General features: G+C 42.0%; 1 protein-coding gene across 10 annotated transcripts in view; it reads right to left on the bottom strand.

Annotated features, from left to right (window-relative positions):
* Window positions 1–286: 286 nt before the first annotated feature.
* Window positions 287–21,754, bottom strand: part of rims1b (regulating synaptic membrane exocytosis 1b) — an 87,097-nt gene continuing 65,629 nt past the window's right edge. For 5 of the 10 annotated variants that reach the window (XM_025908097.1, XM_019359500.2, XM_019359502.2 and 2 more), the window contains 10 exons: window positions 19,014–19,120; window positions 15,586–15,689; window positions 15,294–15,454; window positions 14,922–15,071; window positions 9,587–9,804; window positions 5,800–5,944; window positions 5,212–5,324; window positions 3,335–3,436; window positions 2,985–3,124; window positions 287–2,867 (listed from right to left, as the gene is read on the bottom strand). In XM_025908097.1, coding sequence (XP_025763882.1) covers window positions 2,649–2,867; window positions 2,985–3,124; window positions 3,335–3,436; window positions 5,212–5,324; window positions 5,800–5,944; window positions 9,587–9,804; window positions 14,922–15,071; window positions 15,294–15,454; window positions 15,586–15,689; window positions 19,014–19,120 — 1,459 coding nt within the window. In that variant the 3' untranslated portion in view covers window positions 287–2,648. Of the gene's footprint in view, window positions 2,868–2,984; window positions 3,125–3,334; window positions 3,437–5,211; window positions 5,325–5,799; window positions 5,945–9,586; window positions 9,805–9,940; window positions 10,858–14,921; window positions 15,072–15,293; window positions 15,455–15,585; window positions 15,690–19,013; window positions 19,121–19,544; window positions 19,659–20,668; window positions 20,735–21,167; window positions 21,246–21,754 lie in introns of those variants that run through there. The other 5 variants (XM_025908093.1, XM_025908094.1, XM_025908095.1 and 2 more) reach the window with 5 other exon arrangements.

Genomic DNA, 21,754 nt, shown 5'->3' with positions numbered 1-21,754 from the left:
ACCTTCTCACCTGAATAAAAGGGAAAAAAAGCACATGCTGTTCTTTTATATTGTATCTAAAACTGATGAAAACACTTAAAATATGTTTTTATGAACTGTAAAAAAATTACTGCGGTGGGATCGGTGATGGCCCTGTCTCTAAAATAATGCTGCTCTGCTCAGAGATGCACAGACTGAGAATAAATATTAGCTTTCCCACAAACAAGCCACCCTGGCCTTTTGACATCATGTCAAATCGGAAAATTAAAAAAATAAAAGCATGAGAAAGACTCAAGGAAAACATTGGTATTTTTTCCACACATTCTTTTTTATTTGTAAATCATAAAAATGAAATTTTTTTTATATATAAAACATACACATCATTTGAGCCACATCTGTTATACAAACAAGAAATGTTGCAGTGAATGCTTTACTTTTTTCTGATTTTCTTGTTTCAGTGGAACACAGAAGTTGTAAACAATCAGCAATTTTTTCTCCTGTTAATACTGACAAGGGGAAAAAAACCCTAAATAAATAAGGAAAAAACAGCTTCACTGGACAATGAAAAGAAATCTGGAGTGATGCGGGACTGAGCATGGCGGGCCGGGCACAGACGCCGAGTTTGAAGCACAGAGAAGTGTTCAGACGAGGACTTTTAGAGCCATCGCCGTCCCACAGCACGGTCCCCTCGTCACCTAAAGTACTAATCGCTCCTTATTATAAGACTTGGCCCCTTTTCTCAGTGAACCAAATGAAAACCCCGGGAATGGCTGCTGAGTATTTACAGGGTGCGACTTTCTGTGCGTCTGAGATTATTCTCCGTGTCGTCTGAAATCATTATGTTGAAACATAATTCATATTTTCATAGATCTGATTTGTACATATTTATTCATTCATCGTCCCAGCCCCTCGGAGGTATACTATGATGTGGAATAACAGTAAGAGGGGCTGCGAGGTCTGCTCAGTACAGTACAGTACATCTTCCAGAGACATCAATGTAATCTTGGGAATCGGTTTGAGAGACATTCAGCACCGGACTGAAGGACGTGGACTGGACTGCAGTGGATTTAGATGTCTTTGCGTAATGGGAATGGCTTCAGTTTCTTGGTTTTATCTCTTTAATATTCAAGTACGAGCAAACTGTACAACTGCATGCAACATACAAGCGGCCCTACAGTATGTGGAACTAACACGCGTATCTAGATTTTTTTTGTTTGTTTGTTTACAAAAATGTGCATGCAGCTTGGAACAGGTTCCAAAGTCATGCTGCCCCTCCCCCCTCCGGGTGGGAGGAGCCTTCAGGCCGGACGGAGGATGAGCGTTGGCGTCCCGACGGATCGGTCTGATTGGCCCACATTCACCGAGATGCACGAGGAAAAAACTGTGACAATATTTGTTGTTCTGTTTGCCTCCGAACGTCGAGACGAAACGATGAAGAGAACCGGTGACGGGAGGATTGCTGCTTTTTGTCCTTTTTTTGTTTTTGATTTTTTTAGCTATGTATTATTTTTTTTTCTTCAAAACGTTAAACTTTTTGTTGTAAAAAAATCAAGCTCTTGTGCTTGTGTTTAAATTTAAAAAGAAAAAAATGTTGAACTAAAGATTGGATAAAAACCTTCAACATGCCGGGAGGGAGGGAACGTGCCTCCCAAAAAATGTGAAAAATTAGAGGCTCCTGTCTCGCTCTCACATAGGTGAACAAAGATTTACGTTTTCTTTTTTTACATTGACATTGTACCCTTGTGATATTTCAAAGTGACATAAATTTTACTTATTGGTCAACCTCCTGGGAGGCCTAATATACACCTATACAAAGACGACTGGCCCGCACGCTTGCCAGCAAAACAACGCTAATCTCACATGTAAAAATCTAACCTGTTCCCCGCCCTCTTCCTGCATAACACTTGCAGACATTTAATAGCTTTTTTTTAAAATCTCTTGTATTTTATTTTTACTCTCCATGCACACACCAGACTGACAACATTATCATGAGCACTTTTAAAAACATCTTGTGCCAGTAGTAACGAAGGGAAAGAAATGAACAACAAAGCAAACACGCTGAAACGGTGCGGCTTCAGAGCAGCCATGGTAAACATATTGAAAAGAGGATCTTTCCACAGAGTGGGGGGGGGGGGGAACCAGTAATGCGGCTCCGAGGTCTAGGCACCAGAAGAAGGCCCTGTGCTTCCAGACTGAGTACCCTGTCCCCACGCATGGCGGGGACGGGAATGCTAGCAGTCTGTTGGGGTTCTGGAGGAGGCCACTGCAGGGAGGGCAGTGCCGCCTGCAGGAGCGGAGGGTGATTACCTCTTGTCTCGAGTCCATACATTCTGATGCTTTACATACATTTCTTTGCTATTGTTGATTCGTTTAAAAGCCACCCTGCTTCGTTTGGATTCTCTGGTACTATCTGGACAGCTGCTGCACGGCTTCTTCAGCACACACAGAGAAAACACAGAGACTTTTCCTCGAATGGACATGAAACACTGAAATGCGACGCTCCCTACGACAGACAAAATTAACCGCGGCAGGAGTGATTGTCAGATTTCAACAAAGCTTTCTCGTGTTTCTGATTGTTGTTGTTCTACATTTCTGCCGTTTGTATTTTTATTTCTCTCCGAGTTTTAGTTTTAGTTTTTCTCGGCGAGTGGTGGAGAGCTGTTGGTCCACTAAGATCGGACCCCGGGCGGCCCGGACGAGCTGTCGAGAGACGACTGAGAAGCTCGTCGAGTCAGGGAGGCAAGTGTCGGATCCACCAGAGAGGATGGTGGGAACAGCTTGTACCAACCGATGACTGTGCTTGATAAGTCCAGCTCCTCCAATAAGATTTGTGCAACTCCCATGAAGCTTTTATGGTCCATGCGGCCATAGTCTCCCCATACAATCACCTGAAGGAAAAAATAATTTCACATTGTCATGTTGCTCTGCTCGATTTCCGTCAGCATGAAGAAGGAGGGGGGGAAGCATTTAACTTTGTAATGAAGGGAAATAAATCTCCTGCTCACCTGTAACACTTTCCCCTGCGGGCTCTCCTCAAATAGCAGTGCTTGCTGGTACAGTGGGTCAAGTGTTTTCCGTGCAATCTTGGTTTTCTTTTTGGCTACGTACGCTCCATTATTCAGCAGATAGACTTTGACATATGGAGCTGATGGCAGAAACAGAGCAATACAAAAAGCCATTAGTGGGAACACTATCGGCTCTCACGGCTGGTTGTAGCTTTTTACAAACGCAAAGAACAGGTGAGCTTGAGCTGAGTGTATATACTGGATTATAATAACATGTGTGTGAGTGATGGCTTGCAAGTGCTGCAGGGATTAGTTGGTCTGTGGTGGCTTCAGTCAGGTTGGGCTCTTACCAGGGAGAGATTTGGATCCTGGCTTCTGTACAAGTCCTCGTGCTCTGATCACCTCCACCTCCAGCTGACCCTTTTTCTCCATCATACCAATCTGGATATCACCTAAATAACACAGCACAAAAAATAAGAAAACAAAGAGATCAACACCAACATCTACTACTGACAGGACCACAGACTTAATGCATAGGTAACACTCTGAGCCTCACACAATTAAATCAATCATCATCAACAATAACAATAAAAAAGAACAAAATTAAGTAAAAATAATCATAAGAAAGGATAAAAATATAAAAGTAACAGTTTGAAGAACATGAAAAGAAATTTTATATGCAATACATATAAAATAACACAAAAAATTAAATAATACAATTATTTCTTTAAATTAAAAACAGTCTGTCTTTCTCCCTCCCTATGTCCTGATTGTCGCTTGCACTCATGTGCTGAACATCGTTGCATTATCCTACTGGAGGACTTTAATGCTCACATAGGTAATGACAGAATGATCTAGAGGCGTGTGAATGGGAGGAACTGGCTGCACCGCAGTTTTTCCAAATTGAACACGATGTTTAAACATGAGGGTGTCCAAAAGTCCACGTGGCACCAGGACACCCTGCGTCGCAGGTCAGTGATTCATTTTTGTACTTATATCATCAGATCAATCGCCATATGTTCTGGACACTCAGGTACAGAAAGGAGCCGAGCTGTCAACTGATCACCACCTGTTGGTGAGTTGCATCAGGTGGCAATGGAAGATGTTGGACAATGAGGGTGAACTTGGCAAAGGCCAGAGTGTCAAGCTCTTCAGCTCTCACTTTGAGCAAAACTCTAACAGCATTCTGTGGAAAGAGGACCCTGTTGTAGCAGTAATCCCTGAATCAGATGAACACCAGAGGTTAAAGGAGCCATCAAGCTGTGGGAGGAATTCTATCAAGCATGGTGAGCTTGTGGGACAGCAGAGGCAGCTGACAGGTACTAACAGGCCAAGTGGATTGTAGCTCTTGCAGTACCCAAAAACTCCGGTATGGGAGGAGCTCAGCAAGGCCATCGAGCAGGACTTTTAGTCGACCTTGAAGCAAGTCTGGCAAATTGTCAGGTGACTCGGGTGGCGTGGACAGCTCCCTGCAAACACTTTTTATAGCAGGGATGCAACTCTGCTGACCTCAACTCAGGACATAGTTTGGTGGTGTGAGGAATACATCAAGGATCTTCTCAGTCCCACCGACAGACCTTGTGCAGTGGACACAGTCATCAGTCACTGGGGGCAGCATCACTGAGGTAGTTCATCCCTTCCTTAGTGGCAGAGCCCATGGGGTGAATGAGATTTTCCCTGAATTTCTCAAGGCTGGGATGAGAATTAGCACTTCAAAGTCAGAGGTTATGATTCCCAGTTTGAAAAGGGTGGCGTCCCCACTCCAGTTCAGGAATGAGTTACTAGCCCAGGTGGAGGAATTGAATTATCTCTGGGTCTTGTTCACGAACCACGCCATGCTGGAAAGATTACATTTCTTGGCTGACTCGGGAACGTTTTCCCACCTAAACAAGTGGAGGAGAAACTGGGAAGATGGAACACTGAGATTCTCTGCTTAGATTGCTGCCTCACGACCAAGAGAAGAGGGTGAATGGCACAATCAACATTTAAAATAAAATACCAGAAATATCCAAAATATCTCAGAGAAATTCATGCTAGAAATACTCAAAAAAACCAAAAATACAAAGTAGCAAAAACATTACAATACTAATGATCTCTGACTTTTTCTGGCATTTTCTGATTCATTGTTAAAAGCAAAAAAGCTTTACAAGATCTATCCATGCATGCACAAATAAAGCTTTAAAAAATACCCCAAATAATTCAAAAGAAGAGAGAAGAGGTTTTGTACCGATGGCAGGAGTAGCCAGTGTTTGTCTTCCCACTAACTGAGCTGGTCCGAGTCCATCCAGGAAGTCACTGAATTGACTGCTGGCACCTAGATTCACTCCAGAAAAGATCAAGCTACCACAGAAAACACAAAACAGCCAATTATTAACTCTAAAAATCACCAACCTATATACAAATATGTCATCAGTCTTGTTGATGGCCCCACTCAGTCAGCACATTTGGTGGATTCACTTTGCTGCCTCCAGGAGAATTTCACTTGCACTCATTATTTATAACAAGAAAAAATCTACGTGATTGCCCAAGTGACAGAAAACACCCGGTCTTAATTTGACTCTGTCTGAGTTTTGGTTTTATCGTCGCCTCACACTCTCCACGCTTACTCATTTTTTAAACTGTGTGCTCGTTATATTACACTGTGTTTACTCTCAGTCGGCCAACACATACAGAAATACCCGCAGGCAGGACTGGATGTCTCCCTCAGAACATGCTGACATGCAGTCATTACTGTCACTCTAACTCATTTCATTCAGGACGTCTTTGTGACACAGAGAGTGCAGATGACGAGTAGCAGAAGGACGGGTTTACTGACTTCCCCTCGGAGTTGCAGCTGTTCATGCTGCCGTTGTTGGACTCTCTGCTGGGCTGCCGGCTCATGTTCCTCGTCAGCTCCACGGCCATGCCGGTCTCCGTGCTCCTCTGGATGGACGCTCCTTTCTCCTTCTTACTCTTCCCCTCTGGAGGTAAACGGGAGCGAGAGGAAGAATCATCAAGCAGACAATATTTTGATTACAGACTCCAGTGAAGGAATGGCTCTTTTCTTTAAAACTGATACCACAGGAAAGTTGTTAGGCTGAAGCCATAAATATTTACTACAATTAGAAGTGATACATTCCCCTCCCACAATTAAAACATGAACAAAGCAGAGGATTTTTTTTTTTTTTTCATGGCACCGCTGCACGTTTTATGTCGCTCATGGTTTGCATTTGCAGATGGCTGCCCCTCTCTGCGCTTGGATCTGTTGGAGGTCTCTTCCTGTTAAAAGGGAGTTCTTCCTTCCCGCTGTTGCCACATGTTGCTCATATGGGGACAATTGATCATATTTGTTTCTATAACTAATATCATCTGCATACCAATGAAAATGTATCCAGTGCTTTGTAATACTATTATTGAGGGGAAACATGTATAACGTAAAAAATAATGGTCCAAACATTGAATTCTGTGGAACTCTGTGTCTAATTTTTTGAGTCAGCAACACGCCTCATTTAAATCAACAAAACTAAATCTATGAGATATGTAGGATTCAAACAAAAACAGAGGACTTTCCTTTACCCCAGTGGTGCGTCCGAGTTTGTAATTTCGGATCAGTGGTATTGAATGCTGTACTGGGTACGAGGAGGACAAGCACAGAGAGGAGTCCACTGTCAACGGCCATAAAATGACGATTGTAACCTTCGCTATAGCTGTTTTAGTGCTGATGAAGAACTCTAAATCCTCAAATACATAATGCCCCTCTACATCATCATCCAGCTGTTTGACAACTACTCTTTGGAGAATCTTTGAAATAAAAAGGTTAGAAATTGCCCTATAATTAGCCAGATGGAGACAGATGGATCAAATAAGAGCTTTTTAGGTATTGGTTTAATTATAGCGCTCCTTAAAAATACACAACAAATGCACATCAAAATGACATGAGAAAAGTTTGGAGACATTATTTTAATGTTTTTAAGTATAGATCACATCCAAATATCCGGAGACTCAGTTCATGCATGGTGTACAAGAACATTTTAAGCCTTGGAGGAGATGTGCAGTCGTGCACTGCTCTTGCCTTTGTAAAGAAAACTGTAACTTGTTCTTGAAAGGTGCTACTGTTTTTAAATAAAGATATTATTATTCTTGGTGGTCCTTGTCATGAGTGATTACTCAAATGACCCCACAAAGTGATTCATTTAGAAAGTGGAAAATCCCAGAGTATCAGGATTCACACAAAGATTTTGCTGTTGTGGTTTTGGAGTTTGGTCTAACTTAGAATAATATTTCTGCATTTTCAGAGGACAGAGTTCACTCAGTGGCCCAAACAGTAAACCATTCATATGTTAGACAAAGCTGAATATCACAAGATAGCCCACAGATCCAGTTCAGGACTGTTTGATCTCGCTTTCTGAACCACGGTCAAAGCTGCACCCATGTTCTGTAGAATCTGGTCACCAGCAGTAAACAGGAAATTGTTGGGCAGAAAAACAGCCAAAACACCCCCCACTGTGTGGCATCTCGGACAGGGGCGCGTCCGCCTTCTGACTCATGATGGTGGAAAACAACATTTCTGAGCCTCCCATTATCCTGTGTCTAAAATCTCACAGTAAATAGTTTAGAAAATACAAGTGAGCCTCTCTTACCTGCATTCGCTGTCATCCATCATGACCAAGAGAGACTTTTTTACATTAGGCTGATGTTCGTCTTATCTCTACTTCCTCTCTCCCCTCTCTACATCAGTGGCAGTGGGCGAGCGACCCCCTGAAGGCCTAATATTCTCTAATAGCTTTTTATGCCCGCTACAGAGAAGAGAAGTACAGCATTTGGCTTTCATCGTACATGCCCCGGTGGTGAAAGTGGATGCTGGGCTCGGACGAGCCAGACTCTGTTGTGTGACCGCGAGCCAACCTGTGGTTGTTTGTCTTTATGACGAGCGCTGGGCCAGCGACAGCAGCAGAGGTTTGTCTTTTACAGAATAAAAGGACACTTTCAATTTGCGGTGCTTGGGTACAGTCTGTACCTCGGGACAAAATGCAGTGAATCTTTCTGTATGGATGTGGTTGTTATTAGCTTAGCTGTGGCTTAAGGGTTCAAACCTACATTCTCTAAGTTGAAGTGATTGCACACAGTAGTTTAAAGGTGCAGCTGCTGTTTTAACCACATTTTCTTTAGAGAAAACCAACACGAGAAATCACCTGGACTCCTGGGTTTGGTTAAATTAGATAATGTAATCAAGGTTTGCACTTTGCATGTGCTTTTGTAGGCAAAAACAAAGAATCTGGAAAGGTACAAAGTCATATAACTAAAACATTTGGGGATGCCCAGACCTCTGCCTCCCTGGCCACCCCCTCCAGCTCTTTTGGAAGGACACCGAGGTGTTTCCACCCACTGAGAGAATCCACACAGCACTGAAGCCCTGTGGCCCTCCTGCAGGCAGCAGGCCCACAAGAGAGAGGGCCCGTGTAGCTCTTTTGGGAAGAGCCCAATAAATAATGACATAGAAGTCACAGTCCAGCATTCAGTTTGTCAGTGAGCAGCTCAACGTTAAGATCTTACACCCCAACTGCCCCCACATGGACTTGTATTTAGAAGAACAAACTTCTCTTTACATTTAGCATTTAGCAGCTCAAAGAAAGCATGTATGAAGTAATCTGAGTAGGAGTTTGCTTCACATGCATCTATTATGCATGAGAAGCATGATAGTGTCGACCTGAGGACAATAAAATAAATTCGCTTGAGAATAATGAACCATGTGATTCTTCCAAGGTGAGGAGAAAGACTCAGCCTTGTGGGGAGCCAGAGTTTGAGATGATAGGATTGGGCATGCAGCCATTTCCAAAAGCCCGCTGAACTCAAAAATTAAAAGCAAAAATAAATGTGATCGGGTAACGTTGGGACTGCATCTCATTGAACATCGAAGAAAAATCTGCAAATAAAACTTCCACATAAGATTTTGGTTTTCAAGATTCTTATATGCGCTGTCTAGAATGAAGAGCTTTGCCCACTAGACAAGCAAACTGCAGTGAATCTAGTTTGTCACCAGTTAACCATGCGTCATGTTTTCAAAGATTTTCATGACAAGGGATGTAAGTGCAGCTGGTCTGAACTGGTTATTACGGTTGATGTTTTCCATATACTGGGTATGTTGCCATCCTCTGCACACCTCTGAAAAAGTGCAGAAAGGACCTCAGTGAGCTGATTAGCACAGTAATGCAGTGTGCGTCCACAGAGCCAGCAGGCTTTCTCACATTAACCCTCTTCAATCAGGTTGGGACTTCTTGCATTACTAAAATATCATTCTGAGGCATAAGAGACTTCCTCGGTCATTAACATTCCTCAAGAAGTCAGATCTTGCATATTACATCATGCATTTAATTAAACTTTACATATTGTACCTTTAATGGAAAAATGAATGCAGGTTAGCAGAGGCTGGAATCAGATTAGCGAAAGCTTTTGGAACGTGACATACAGCAGATGGATGTTATGGATGTTAGGTATCTCCAACCTCTTTTCTAAATATCAACATGTCTGCTTCCAAAAAACCTAACATGGTCCAAAGATCACAGATTGGCAAATGGGCTTTAAATACATGAAATTCCAGCCAATCCCTGAAACTGCCGACTCACCGGGGCCGCTGATCTGCGATGTGCTGCGGCTGCGACGGTTGCCAACGATGGCCACCACCCGTGCGCTGAGGCTGGAGCGTCTCTTCTTGCTGCCGCTGCCCACCGTGCCCAACGCCGTGTCTGATTGGCTGCCGTCTGTGCGCTCCTGGGTGTAGATCTCTCCGCTCACGCTGGAGCTCTTCAGCATGCTGCGGCCCATGGACGCTCGCATCTGCCGACTGGAGAGAGAAGGCGCAGGTTGACTCTGTGACCTGGTGTGTTTGATAGATGTCGTTATTAAGCTCTCTTTTACTTAGAGTGTACTGTACCTTTACTGTGGCACAACAACAAAAAAACAGCATGACTGATGGGAGGTGGGGATGATGAACATTGCTGAGGGAACGTGTTTAATGAAAGAGCATCAAATAAAAGTCTGGAGTCCCAAAGAAAAGAAATACGATATAATCATCCAAACATGTCACATGAGTCAAAACTCAAACTTTACAAGACAAACTTGACATCTTACAGTTTTAATGTCATTAAACATGTCGTTTACCAACCTCATGTCTGCTCTGTTGACCAATCTAAGCACATTAAAATAGACTAAAACTTAATTTTTAAGTATAGTTTCAGTTAATTGTTTTTTTCTCTTGTCTAGTTTTTATTTGTAACATTTTTCCTTTTCAGTTATAAAAACTATAATGGGCTTTTAAGTGACATCTACAGCATTCCTAATAATTTGACACATATAAAGGAACTATATGTTGGACTCTTTGTGTTTTCTTCCCTATTTAGACACTTCTGAAATAACTGAAGCCAAATCATAAGTGGTTGGTAACAGAGCTGTGCTGTGAAACCCTCTAAAAAAGAGAATAAGAATGAAGTAGAATGTTCCAGCAGTTTAAAGCTGAGCATATTATCTATTAAAGTTCAGTCTTCTGAAACAAGCCACTACACATGGACAGAACGTGCCCAGCAATCGATGCTGTCTCCTAGGGATTCGGAGGAGCTGTCGCATGTCCATCAGCTCAGAGGGGGCCAAAGTGCTGCAAGAGAGTCCAGCTACGCTGCCCCTATCACCCAAACTCTCCGCTCCCTGTGGGTCCCTGACAGCTACAGTCCAGTGACCAAGAGGAGAAAGTGGGAGGGTGGTCTGAGGCCTCTCCACCTCTCCCTGCAGGGGAGTTAGAGAAGGGCGTGTAGAACAGGGGTAGGGTGGAAGGGGAGGATCCAGGTCTTGAGGGTGGAGGGGGTCCAGGCAGTCACAGCACAGGATGCATGCAAGGAGGGATCTGAGACATGCGAGGAGGATTGCACAAACACAAAGACATATAAACAGGCACAGACACAGGAAAAAAAAAATCAGTCTAATCACATTTGCTGTTTTTGGCTAAAAGGCTTATGATTTGTGTGTGTGTGTGTGTTTTTTTCCAGCTCATTTTTAAAATGTCAGCAGGAAAATTTATGCATTTGTCTGTTTGTGTGGTTTTATTCTGAAATGTCATCGTGTCTGACCACAAACGTCTATGCAAACAAATGCATTTAAAGGCAGGACTCACAAAAGCTTAAATGAGCAGCAGCTCATCAATTATTAGGAATTAGGAAGGAGAACTACATCAAACATGTGGGGGAATTAAAGAGGGAGGATAGGTTAAAGGACAGCTGTAACAGAAAAAGATGTAAAGACTGTTTAATCTGCTCTGTATGCACTCAGTCACTTCCACAAGCCATCATCAAAGCGGCCTGGAGGAGACATGAAAATATCCACTGAATGCTTGCATTAATATCCAGCTCTGAGTGAAAACTGACCCGCGGCCTGCAGTCGATGTGCATCAACTCGTTACTAATTCCTGCCCACCCTCTGTCTAAAAACACATTACAGGCTTTCTGACACTGACCAGCTTTTATAAATGTAGTCTGACTCCACTGTCTGCTTTTAAAATCCAACTCTGTGTTTGAACGGAATAAAATGCTGCTCGGTCCATTACACGTGTTCTTTGTTTCCAGCATGCAAACAACGGGATATGAAAATCTGAAAGCCTCACTGTAATACTAGATCTCCTCTTGTTTTCGAACACTGAGGGACTCCCAACGGAAGGCTAAACAATGTGAAAATGGCTCCCGCATTACCCACGGTGCAACCCGTGCACTGACTGTGCAGCATTACCACAATTAAGCCAAAAACTGGAGTTCCTCTAGCAGCCATTTGAGGCTTGATTCAAAAGCTCCCCACAGACTGTTAAAATGTGCGACTGTGTGCAAAGAACTTGTGGTCTCTGCAATTAGATGGAGTCAGTCTGCTACCAGTTTACAGTTGAATGGGGTCAAGTTTGCAATTACATGGAATCTGTTTGTGATACGGAAATTAACTGTGATAAATCAGCAAAAACTGCAAATCTGTTGCAACAGGGAAGAAATTCACATCAAGTGGTTGCATATAAGCCAGAACCTCGAAGGTGTGAAACTGAAATTTGAAAATACCTCCACAAATACTGACGGAGTTGCTGCAGGACAGGAATTTAACTGCAAAATGCACCACTACCACCACCACCACACCAGGTGCTTTTTATCTTTCATCAATACATTCTTTTCTTCTTTTGCACATCTAATTTTTCCTCTCTGTAATTTTGAGTTTGAATGTACAGCCCATGGGAAAAATAAGCGGACCCCTGTGTCTTAAATTATTATGCAAACCTCATTTTTTGAAGGATTAAAATTAGTGTACTTCTGTGCTACACACTAACTTCTTTTTTTCAGGTAATGCTCTTAACAGTGAGTCAGTGACATCAGTGTCACTAAGATACTGTGTGGACTAAGATAAATCTTAAAGTTAAAAACTGCAATAATAAAGCGAGTTTGGTGTTGGACAAATGGGTCCATAACAAAATGATTATAGGTAGAGGAGTAAAGAGCCTTTGGGATGAACGGAAGCACTGATGGAGAGCGAGGCTCGACCTTCCTCACTAATGTGTCTGAATGGGAAAAATTCCCCACAAACAAGTCTTCCCAGAAGAGCGAAGGCTCAGAGAATCTGATTAATGCCTGCTAACGGAGCTCATGTGACTGTCCACATACTTTTGGCTCTGTGCGAGTGACTGTGGTTGCTTTTGTTTTACTGGTGATAAACTAAATAAAGAAAATAATCTATTTCTAACACACAAGCCTCTGACATCCGAGTCAGAGCGTGTCAGGCTTTGAAAAAACCTGGTTTGGATTGATCTGTGTAAAGAACGCCCGCCCTTTTTTCTCTTTTCTCTCAGACCTCAATACATTAGCCAGCTAATAAGCTGCACTACATCATCACCTGGCCCACTGTGGAGCTGTGAGATGGGGTCATTTGTCCTTGTCAGCAGTCTGGTAGTGGTCAGCTGCTAAAGTAAGTGTGTGTGTGTGTGTGTGTGTGTGTGTGTGTGTGTGTGTGTGTGTGTAGCTGTATATAAGCAGACTAAAAAGGTCTCTTTTAAAGGGCTTCTATTTCACTTACTTCCAGCGTATTTTCACTCTTGGATTCAACTAGAGTAGCCTGTATGACTCACAGTACCTCCTTCATCCTGTGCTGGACCCCTCCCTCAGTTCATCCCCTGTCTGAAACAAGCCATTTAAGCTCCCTTTTCCTCTGTTTTAGAAAACTTTCTTGCGATCGGCTGTAGGATTGAACAGCAGCTTGGTGGGACGTCTCTGTTCACACACCGAGCTTTGTGATTAAGATGACCATATTAGGTTATCTGCTCTCTGTGACATCATACAAACCCAAGGGTAGAAAAAAACAGCCTGTAATTGAGCTTTAAAGCAGCCTTAAGTCTGAACTTTTGGCTGACAGGAATTACTTACACAGTGACCTCATGACTTGAAACATTGGACACCGTTTTTAACAGAATTTAATTGACAGAAAGTAAGAAACGTTTTAAATATCTACTTTCAAAATAAATATTAAAGTGAGATCTGATAGACTCTTTCCCTCCTAGTAGCCTCTTCCTAAAAAAAGGTTCCTTTCACCTTTTTTTAATCGGGTGTTTTTCCCTCTATTTTTAGCTGTCTCAGGTCAACTGATGTTGATCCTTTTGGCTCGGCTTCTTATTTTCCCAAATGTGTAGTTTTAGTTCAGTTGGTGCTTAATTTTGAATTATGCAACTCGTGTTTGGGTTAGGGATTTATGTGGGACTCGTCTGGGTCCTGACTTTTGAATCCACCTATGGCTCAGGGAGGAATAATGATTAGTACCACAGATGGGACTAATGCTGTTAACGTGATTAAAAGTCATCAAGCTGTGTAACACAAAAGGACATTTTTTAAATGTCCAGTGCACACTTGTTTGCAGCACCCGAAGGTTATTTTAATCTTAATAACAAAGGAAAAACTTTTAGGTAGAGAAAAATATCTTAACATGTTTAGGCTGACTTGGAGTGCTTACCCGTTTTTATGGAAATGAATCAAATAAAAGTATATTATTTGATTTAGCAGGCTAATAGCTTGAACAGTAACAGTTTTAAAAAAAGAGAGTCTGAGTTTAATTATAAGTCCAGGCACAGATCAAACATAAGCCTGCTGGGTTGATGGTTAAAGCAAACAAATCTGCTCACACACTGTTAAATTTTCTGTTCTTGACTTGGACTCAGGACTAGACTTTAAGGTGTTTACATCCATGCTCACCGTATAAAATTCAGTGTTTCGGCTGCACATTTTTACAAATGGAGAATGTAAAAAATCACTTACAGCAACGTGAAATCTAGTTCAGGGATGTCTAACTCATTTTACATTGTGGGCCACGTACAGTCTACTTTGAACTCTGAGCTTTCTGACAGCATTAAGAGGTTTACCTACACTTTTAATCTTGAGATATTTTAAGACATTTATAGATAGATGTTTAGATCTATAGATGTCTCATAAGAAAAATAAGTGCTAAAATGCTCATTGTGTCTCAGTGATAAACAAACATGATAGAGAAATGCTGTTATAATAAATGAACTCTTATAAATGTGTAAAATTACAGAAAATGTTTTGGCAGTCCAAAAAAGTCCTTCACTTTTTTCAAAGCCACCCAGTGGGCCAGATTGGAGTCTTTGCTGGACTGATTCTGGACCCTGGGCCTTATGTTTGACACCTGTGATCTAGTTCTGCTAATTTGTTGTTAAAGCCACTGCGAGCCACTGGAGATGGGTAACAGGAGTTTCCCATAAATATGGATATTTACTGGAGTAGGTTCCCTACTCACATCTATATAAACTGCTTATATTTCCACCTTTAATAGCTACCGACGGCCTTTCTTTGGACTTGAGAGATCTATGTGGACCTGGTTGTACAGTGAGCAGATGGACCGTTCCATCATCGGTGGATTCACCGTGTGAGAACTCTTTACCTGGACTCTCTCGTGTCTCCTGCCACAGTGTGTCTCCTGTGCTTCAGCTCCTCGGAGACCTGCCTCTTTCCACCTTCATTCTCCTCCTCCTCTCCATCCACCCCCCATGAGATCCTCCTGTCCTTCTTGTCCTCCTCTAATGACTTGGATCTGAGTTCAGTGTGTTGCGTGTTTGTGTGTTCATGTTTTCGCGTGTGCGTGGATGGAGGAAACAGACCATGCAGAAGGACACAAACATGCAACGGCAAGTGGCATGCAAGAAAAGAAAGACAGACTGTGATCAGCATGCACTTCTGCGACATCTAGGTTTAATTAGAATATTAAAAATGATGGCTGTAGTGTTGAAAAGCAGCCTTTACAGTCACAACTGACCTGAGTCGTCCCCCGGGCCGTTCTGATTGGATAGACATGTAGCTGGTGCTACTGAGGCGGGAGGCACTGCTGGCTCGGGAGATCGCCGACACGTCGCTCATATCGCTGTCTGAAGATCTGGCCGACATGTTGTCGCTGCTGCGCCTCTGTTCTGCATACATCTAAAGATGGAGGTAAAGAGAAGGAGGGTGGGAAGCTCAGTACGTTTGTTCAAACTCAGGATGAATGAAGAATAAATACATTGTTTATAAAGTCCAGAAAGAAGAGGTGAGCGGCGAATACAAACACTCACCTCCCGTTTGGTCTTGAGGTTCGTCTCATGGTCGTGGGAGGCTGAAGGCCGGTAGGAATGTACTTTCATCTGCAGCTGTCGGGCTCGCTCCTCCACTGCGAGGGCTGAGGCACAAAATTTTTAAAAAGACCAAGGATATGGATAAAAGCATGAAACTGAGAAAAAAGCAAAACCCATGAAGAAAAATAAAATACACGTGTTTTAATTGGATGCTGTTTCCTGTGGCTGCAGGACCTGGGTTCTGACACTAGGTGGAGCATTATGTGCACTGGAGACTCCATCAGGAAGAGTCAAAGACACTTTAGATCTGCACTGAAAAAGTTTAAGTATAAACTTCAAATTCCAATCCAGGTCTTCTGGGAATGCCAGATTTATGGATTTATGGTTAGGTGAAATCCTACTTTAGTGTTTACAGATTTATCTTTGCAGAGAAAAACAGTGAATTTGAACCAGAAGGAAACACTGGGAAGTGAGGAAAACTTACATAGGCTAAAGTTTTAGAGGAACTAAAACCAAATTCCCTGAAGTTAATGCTTTTAATCAAACAGCTGTTAAACTTATTTTACATTTTAGAGTTGCACAAAAAATAAATTCCCACCTGAGAGCATATTCCTAAACTCCACAACTGTGAGAACATCAACAACCTGGAGCTCTTTGGAAAATAGCCACTTGGGAGAATTTGGAAATATACTAAGACTCTTGGCGCCATCAGCAGGCAAGTGAGCGCTGAGAAATCCACCAGACAGTGACTGATGTTTTAAAGTCTGTTAAAGTCTTAAACTCCAGCAGGTTTCATGGAGCAGAAATTAAACTTAAGAACAATACTGTCATGAATTATGTTTAATATTAATGATCCTCAGGGCACTTCTTAGGTTGTTTATTTAGTTATTCACCCTTGTGTACACCCTTTTGTAAGCTCAGTCTTGTGTTTTTAGTTTCAGTATTGTTCTATTTGTACTGTTTTATTTTGGTAGTGTTTTCTCTCTTGTGTCTAGTATTCAATTCAGTTAAATTTTCTTCACATAGTGCCAAATCACAACAACAGTTGCCTCAGGGAACTTGGTGACAGTGGGAAGGAAGAACTCCCTTTTAACAGGAAGAAGCCTCGGGCAGTACCAGACTCATGGCTCAGACTCTGCTGTTACTGTTTGGAGGTGTGGAGAGGAAGACAGGACAAAGACATGCTGTGGAAAAGACCCAGACATTAATAATAACTCATAATTAAATACAGAGAGGTGTACAAACACGCAGTGAGTGAAAAAGTAACACTCAGTGCATCATGGGAATCCCCCATGCCTACACTTATTGCAGTGCACATAAAGGAGGAGTCAAGGTCACCTGATTTAGCCTTATCTATATACTTTACCAAAAAGGAAAGTTTGAAGCCTAATCTTAAAAGTAGAGATAGTGTCTGTCTCCTGAATCCAAACTGGAAGCTGGTTCTGGATTATTTTAGACTTTGCTATTTCCTGCATCGATGCCATTAAAGTCGGACTGATACTGTATTTAAGTCCGCAACTCACTTTTTCTCTAATTAAATAACAGAATTTACCATCTTTAAATACATCTTTACCTTTTAGGAAATAAGTTAAAGAATGTATGAGTTTTCCACAAATGTTTCAAAATAAAAGTCTTTTTAAGACGTGTAATGTGTCTGTCCAGTGAAACCCTGCAAAGGTTTTATTTTTAAAACCAGGAAATGTTGAGTTTGTATAAATAGTGAAATGCAGTAACGTTAATAAAACAAGTGAAAGTGGATCAAAAATACTAAAATAAGACTGACTGACTATTATACAATCACCATCTGATTATTATATCAAACAGACATAAAAAGACATTTTTGTCTTCAGCAGTTAATGCAAATAAAAGTCAGGGAGTGAACAAATTGTGTTCCTAATTTTGGTTAACTTCCACATTCGGTCTGTCTTTATTAACTCTCTTACATGTAATAGGCTAAATAGGTTTCCTTAACGGTGCAGTGCTGTCCCTGCACACTCTGCTCTACACCTGCAGTTAAAACCCTCTAAACAGTATGAAAACTCCACAGTGGGAAAGGATAACAGCCTTCATATTGTTTTTTCAATCAAAGGAGTGCTGAGCAGATAGAAATCTTGATGCACTTACTTTATGCCGACGGCTTCCTGAACTGCTTTCAGGGATTTTTGATAGGTTTGTTGTTTTGCCCTGAACTGTGCGTTTCAGGCTCTTTTTTGAGCGTTTAAAAAATAAATTAACCCTTTTGACCCAAGAGGTCATTAAAACACAAACAACAAGAGCCAGTGTAACTGACTAAACTATGACTGAATGTTAGATTTTTTTCTGCTGAGTCAAACCTGCTAGAATTACAGCTGAGAATTGTTAAAACAGGATTTTTTTTAAATGAATGTGGCTGAACTTTTCACTCCAGCCTGGTGATTGTGATGTGGAGACTCATTATATGTATTTCCACATCCTAATCCTTCACTGTTGTGCTGCTGTTGGTGACAGAAATTGGAGATATTGTTTTTCAGGTGAAATTTAATAGCGCTGGGCTTAAGGGGTTAAAGGGTGACCATTTGTCATGCTTCAGTTCTGCTGTTTGAAATGACCTTACACTGCAGTTGATAATTTTTACAGTCCTTCAAATGGCATCATGTAATTTTCAAATCTCACTCCTGGCCTGGTGAGAAGGACACAGAGATTTATTGTATGCTAAAAGTCTTCCTAATCCAACAGATGAAAGACAAAATTCAGGGCAAAAAAACCTTAAAGGCACTGAAGCTGTGGGCATAGAGTCAAATATGAGCGCAGCCTACATAAGTGCATAAGAGTTTTATCTACTCAGCACTCCTCTGCACTGACAATTTAAAGGTTGTTAACCCTTTTCAACCTGGAGGTCCCAGTACTGGGCTATAAAACACAATCTGTGACCATAATTAGAGGGTTTAACTTTTAAGGGTGCAGCATTGAAGCTGTTAGAGCTGCAATCCAGAATTTTAAAACACGTTCAGTTACTACAGTTACTCATTATTATAAGGCTCTCTAATTTTAGCCCGTTCTAATCCCAGGGTGTCAATAAGTGCTATTCATCAAAACTGCTGTCAGTCAAAGAACAATACAAGGTGTGCTTTGGCCTTCATGCACTTATCATTTGTCAGCAAGCTGGGTTACTGTTGTGAAGGGGCGTGTTTTCCTAAATTTCAGGGTGTGAAGCAGACATCTGACAAACGCCACTATAATACACGCTGAGGTGACAGCACATGGCTGTTTTTCTGATGTCACTGGTCCGGTTATGGGACAAACCTGATGCATTTAAAAATCCTTTTAGTTATTCACTTTGACAACACTTTAATAATTGTAATCATTCCCTTTTGATGTGAATGATTACAACTTTCAAACTGTTGCGATACATGTTCTTTCTTATGAATGTTTCTCCACACACAACACACCTTGCTCTATACTGCTGCTTTTAGCGGGGAGCTGAGGGAGCTGCCTGCCCCTGCGACCTGATGAGGGAGTCCCCGCTGGGGAAGTCGGGCTGCCATAAGGGTGTGCTCTGCAGGACATGAACACACATGGAGGTGGGAAAATTAGTTATACATACATATAATGATAAAGAGATTAATCTCTCATTCAAGTGAGACCCAACACTCAGTCACAGAAGCAACAAACTGGGGTCAATGGTAAAGGTCAAAGGTCAAGATAGGAGAGAAACTGATCAGAATCATCAATGAAGCTGCAGGAGAAGCAAAGGAAGATTGTGTCTGAGTATTTCTACAGATCCCCAAAATACTTCAAATACTTTATGTACAGACAATTTATTAAAAAAAAAAATCACATCACTTGTGAGCAACATATCATAAAGATCATACTGGGATATGGCTGATATAGGTAGTATTTGTGCACTCAGTAGCAGCACACTCAGTGTAACAGAGAGGAAACCAGGTGAGGGGAGGCGGGGCTCTGGCAACAGCATGCACCTGTCCAGCCGTGGTGAGTTAGGACAAGACCCTGACAGGACTGTCTGGCCAAAGGGCCTCAGAGGGCCTCCTCTCCCTCTACTGCCCCTCAGGATAGAGGTGGGCTGGATGCGACTGCCGTCAGCAAAAGAAAAAGGAATAAAAACAGAAAAATAGCAACTCAAAACAACACAAACAGTCTGTTTCAGTGGTGGATGGTCATATTAATTATGGTCTAATCGGCCCACCTGCAGTTTTTTTATTTTCTAAAGGGGCAGCCAATCAGAAAAAGTCAGCTTAAAGAAGGCGGGGCTAAACCAGCTTGTTCAAGACAGAGGAAGAGTTGGTGGGCTTAACATATTACAATTATGAAATGTAAAAAAATGTAGTTCTGCAACCTCAAAACAATCAAAAACTTGACCTGAGTTAAATTTAGCTGTTTTGTTCTTCAAGGCCGTGTCATCATGCACCTCTGAACCGCTTTCAGCACTGCCTCTATCTTCAGCTATATTTTCAGATTACTGATCTCTAATTTCACTGTAGAGTTTAGATGGAGAGCATCATCTTCTGGGTCAAACTGACTGGACTTTAATGTTTAAGATGATAAAAAAAACCCTATGCCCTCCCAAACAGCCTTCAGCAGAGAAGGCAGCAGGGACCGAGCCAGAACCATGTTGACTGTTTTTTGAATTTCCCTGACTTGTGCATTGTGCAAGGTCTCTGAGAGAAAAATTTGGCTCTTTTTTGTGATGTGTGCCTGAAGCAATCCAGAGGTGCACAAGTACACAACACTGAAGGGAAGATTGGACAAACGTAACTTTGCACAGAGAATGAAAAGTCAGTTTAGCTTCTCGATTATTAAAAAAAGGCTTTTTTTCTTGCTTAATTCCAAACATATAAAACACAGAAACCCAGTTTATGTCAGCGAAGCTCCATTTACTATACAAAACAAATCACAAATATGGATTAGTGTGTTTATATCTAAGGCCTTTCTGAGGATTTCTTAGACCTGAACAAGAAAAAAAAATTCCACACATGACCAAAAGGTACAGATGGTTAAATATGATCCCTCTGGAGAAAAAGGAAGGGATTAGGGTAATGAGGTGGAAATACAGGTAAATGAATGAATGAATGAATGATCTTACCTGTCCCCCTCCAGGCTTTTTCTGCTGCCCTTTGGACAGTTTGGACCTGGAGAACTGTTAGACTGCCTGTGTTGGCACACAGCGGCCACAGAGAGAGAGAGGAAGAAAAACAAACACGATGTGGAAAATGGTGACGCAGAGAATGGCCCAACTGAGCTCTGGGCAAGAAATACTATAAAAGGTTCAAACTCAGTCTTTCTATTGGTTTATGGAAGCTGCATAGCTGCAAAAGTGCTTTCAAGCCAGAGAAGTGGAGAAATTCAGAAAAGAGAAGCAGGTGCAGCACAACAAAGGAGAGATTATACAGCCTTAGACAACAAATATTTACAGGAAAAGGGTTGGAAGCGGTGCTGATCACAAGATCTACAATGTACATATCACTACACGACAAGCTTCAGGCTACAGGATAGGCTTTCAAGTGAGAGTTCAGGGACGTATGAGCAGGCAAGCAGAACCGCAGCGTGTCAGGGGATGGCACAGGGGGGTGGACCCGGTGTACCTGTCTTCCTCAGGGGCCACATGTTCTACTAAGATCCTGGGGCTTGGGGGAGTCTTTCGGGGCAAAGAGTTGGAACACCTGGAGGGGCGGGAAGGTGGGAGGGAGTAGGAGCATCCCAGTAGGAGAGAGGTTGTTAGTGAGGAAAGGGACAGTAAAGGCTTCTTTCAACTTCATGGCACAACATCAGGTAAAAGCTCCACAGAGACACGTTTCTCATGAGAAATCTGTGAGCAAACAAACTGACACGGTGGTAAAAATACCAGAAGAACCAGAATTACAATAACACAGTTTTTGTTGCATCTGTAAAATTAAACCTTCCTCACAGACTACAGAGGATCAAACATGGTGTCACCAGCTGTTACATCCCTATATGTTCCTAACAAGAGCTCAGTCAGCAGTTATACCAACAATCAGACTCCACCAGGACTCATGATAATTGGTACGGACAGAATTTCTATGTGCAGTGAAGATGACAGCGATTGTCAGCTTTTTGTGATTCTGCTTATTGCAGCTATGTGGACCTGCTCGATGGATTTTCAGCTTACAATGGGGTAGTTTGCAGCTGTGTTTGAAGAAACTGGGATAAG

Source organism: Oreochromis niloticus, linkage group LG6 (genome assembly GCF_001858045.2).
Source record: "Oreochromis niloticus isolate F11D_XX linkage group LG6, O_niloticus_UMD_NMBU, whole genome shotgun sequence".
Lineage (NCBI taxonomy): Eukaryota > Metazoa > Chordata > Actinopteri > Cichliformes > Cichlidae > Oreochromis > Oreochromis niloticus.
This window is presented reverse-complemented; position numbering and strand designations above follow the sequence as displayed.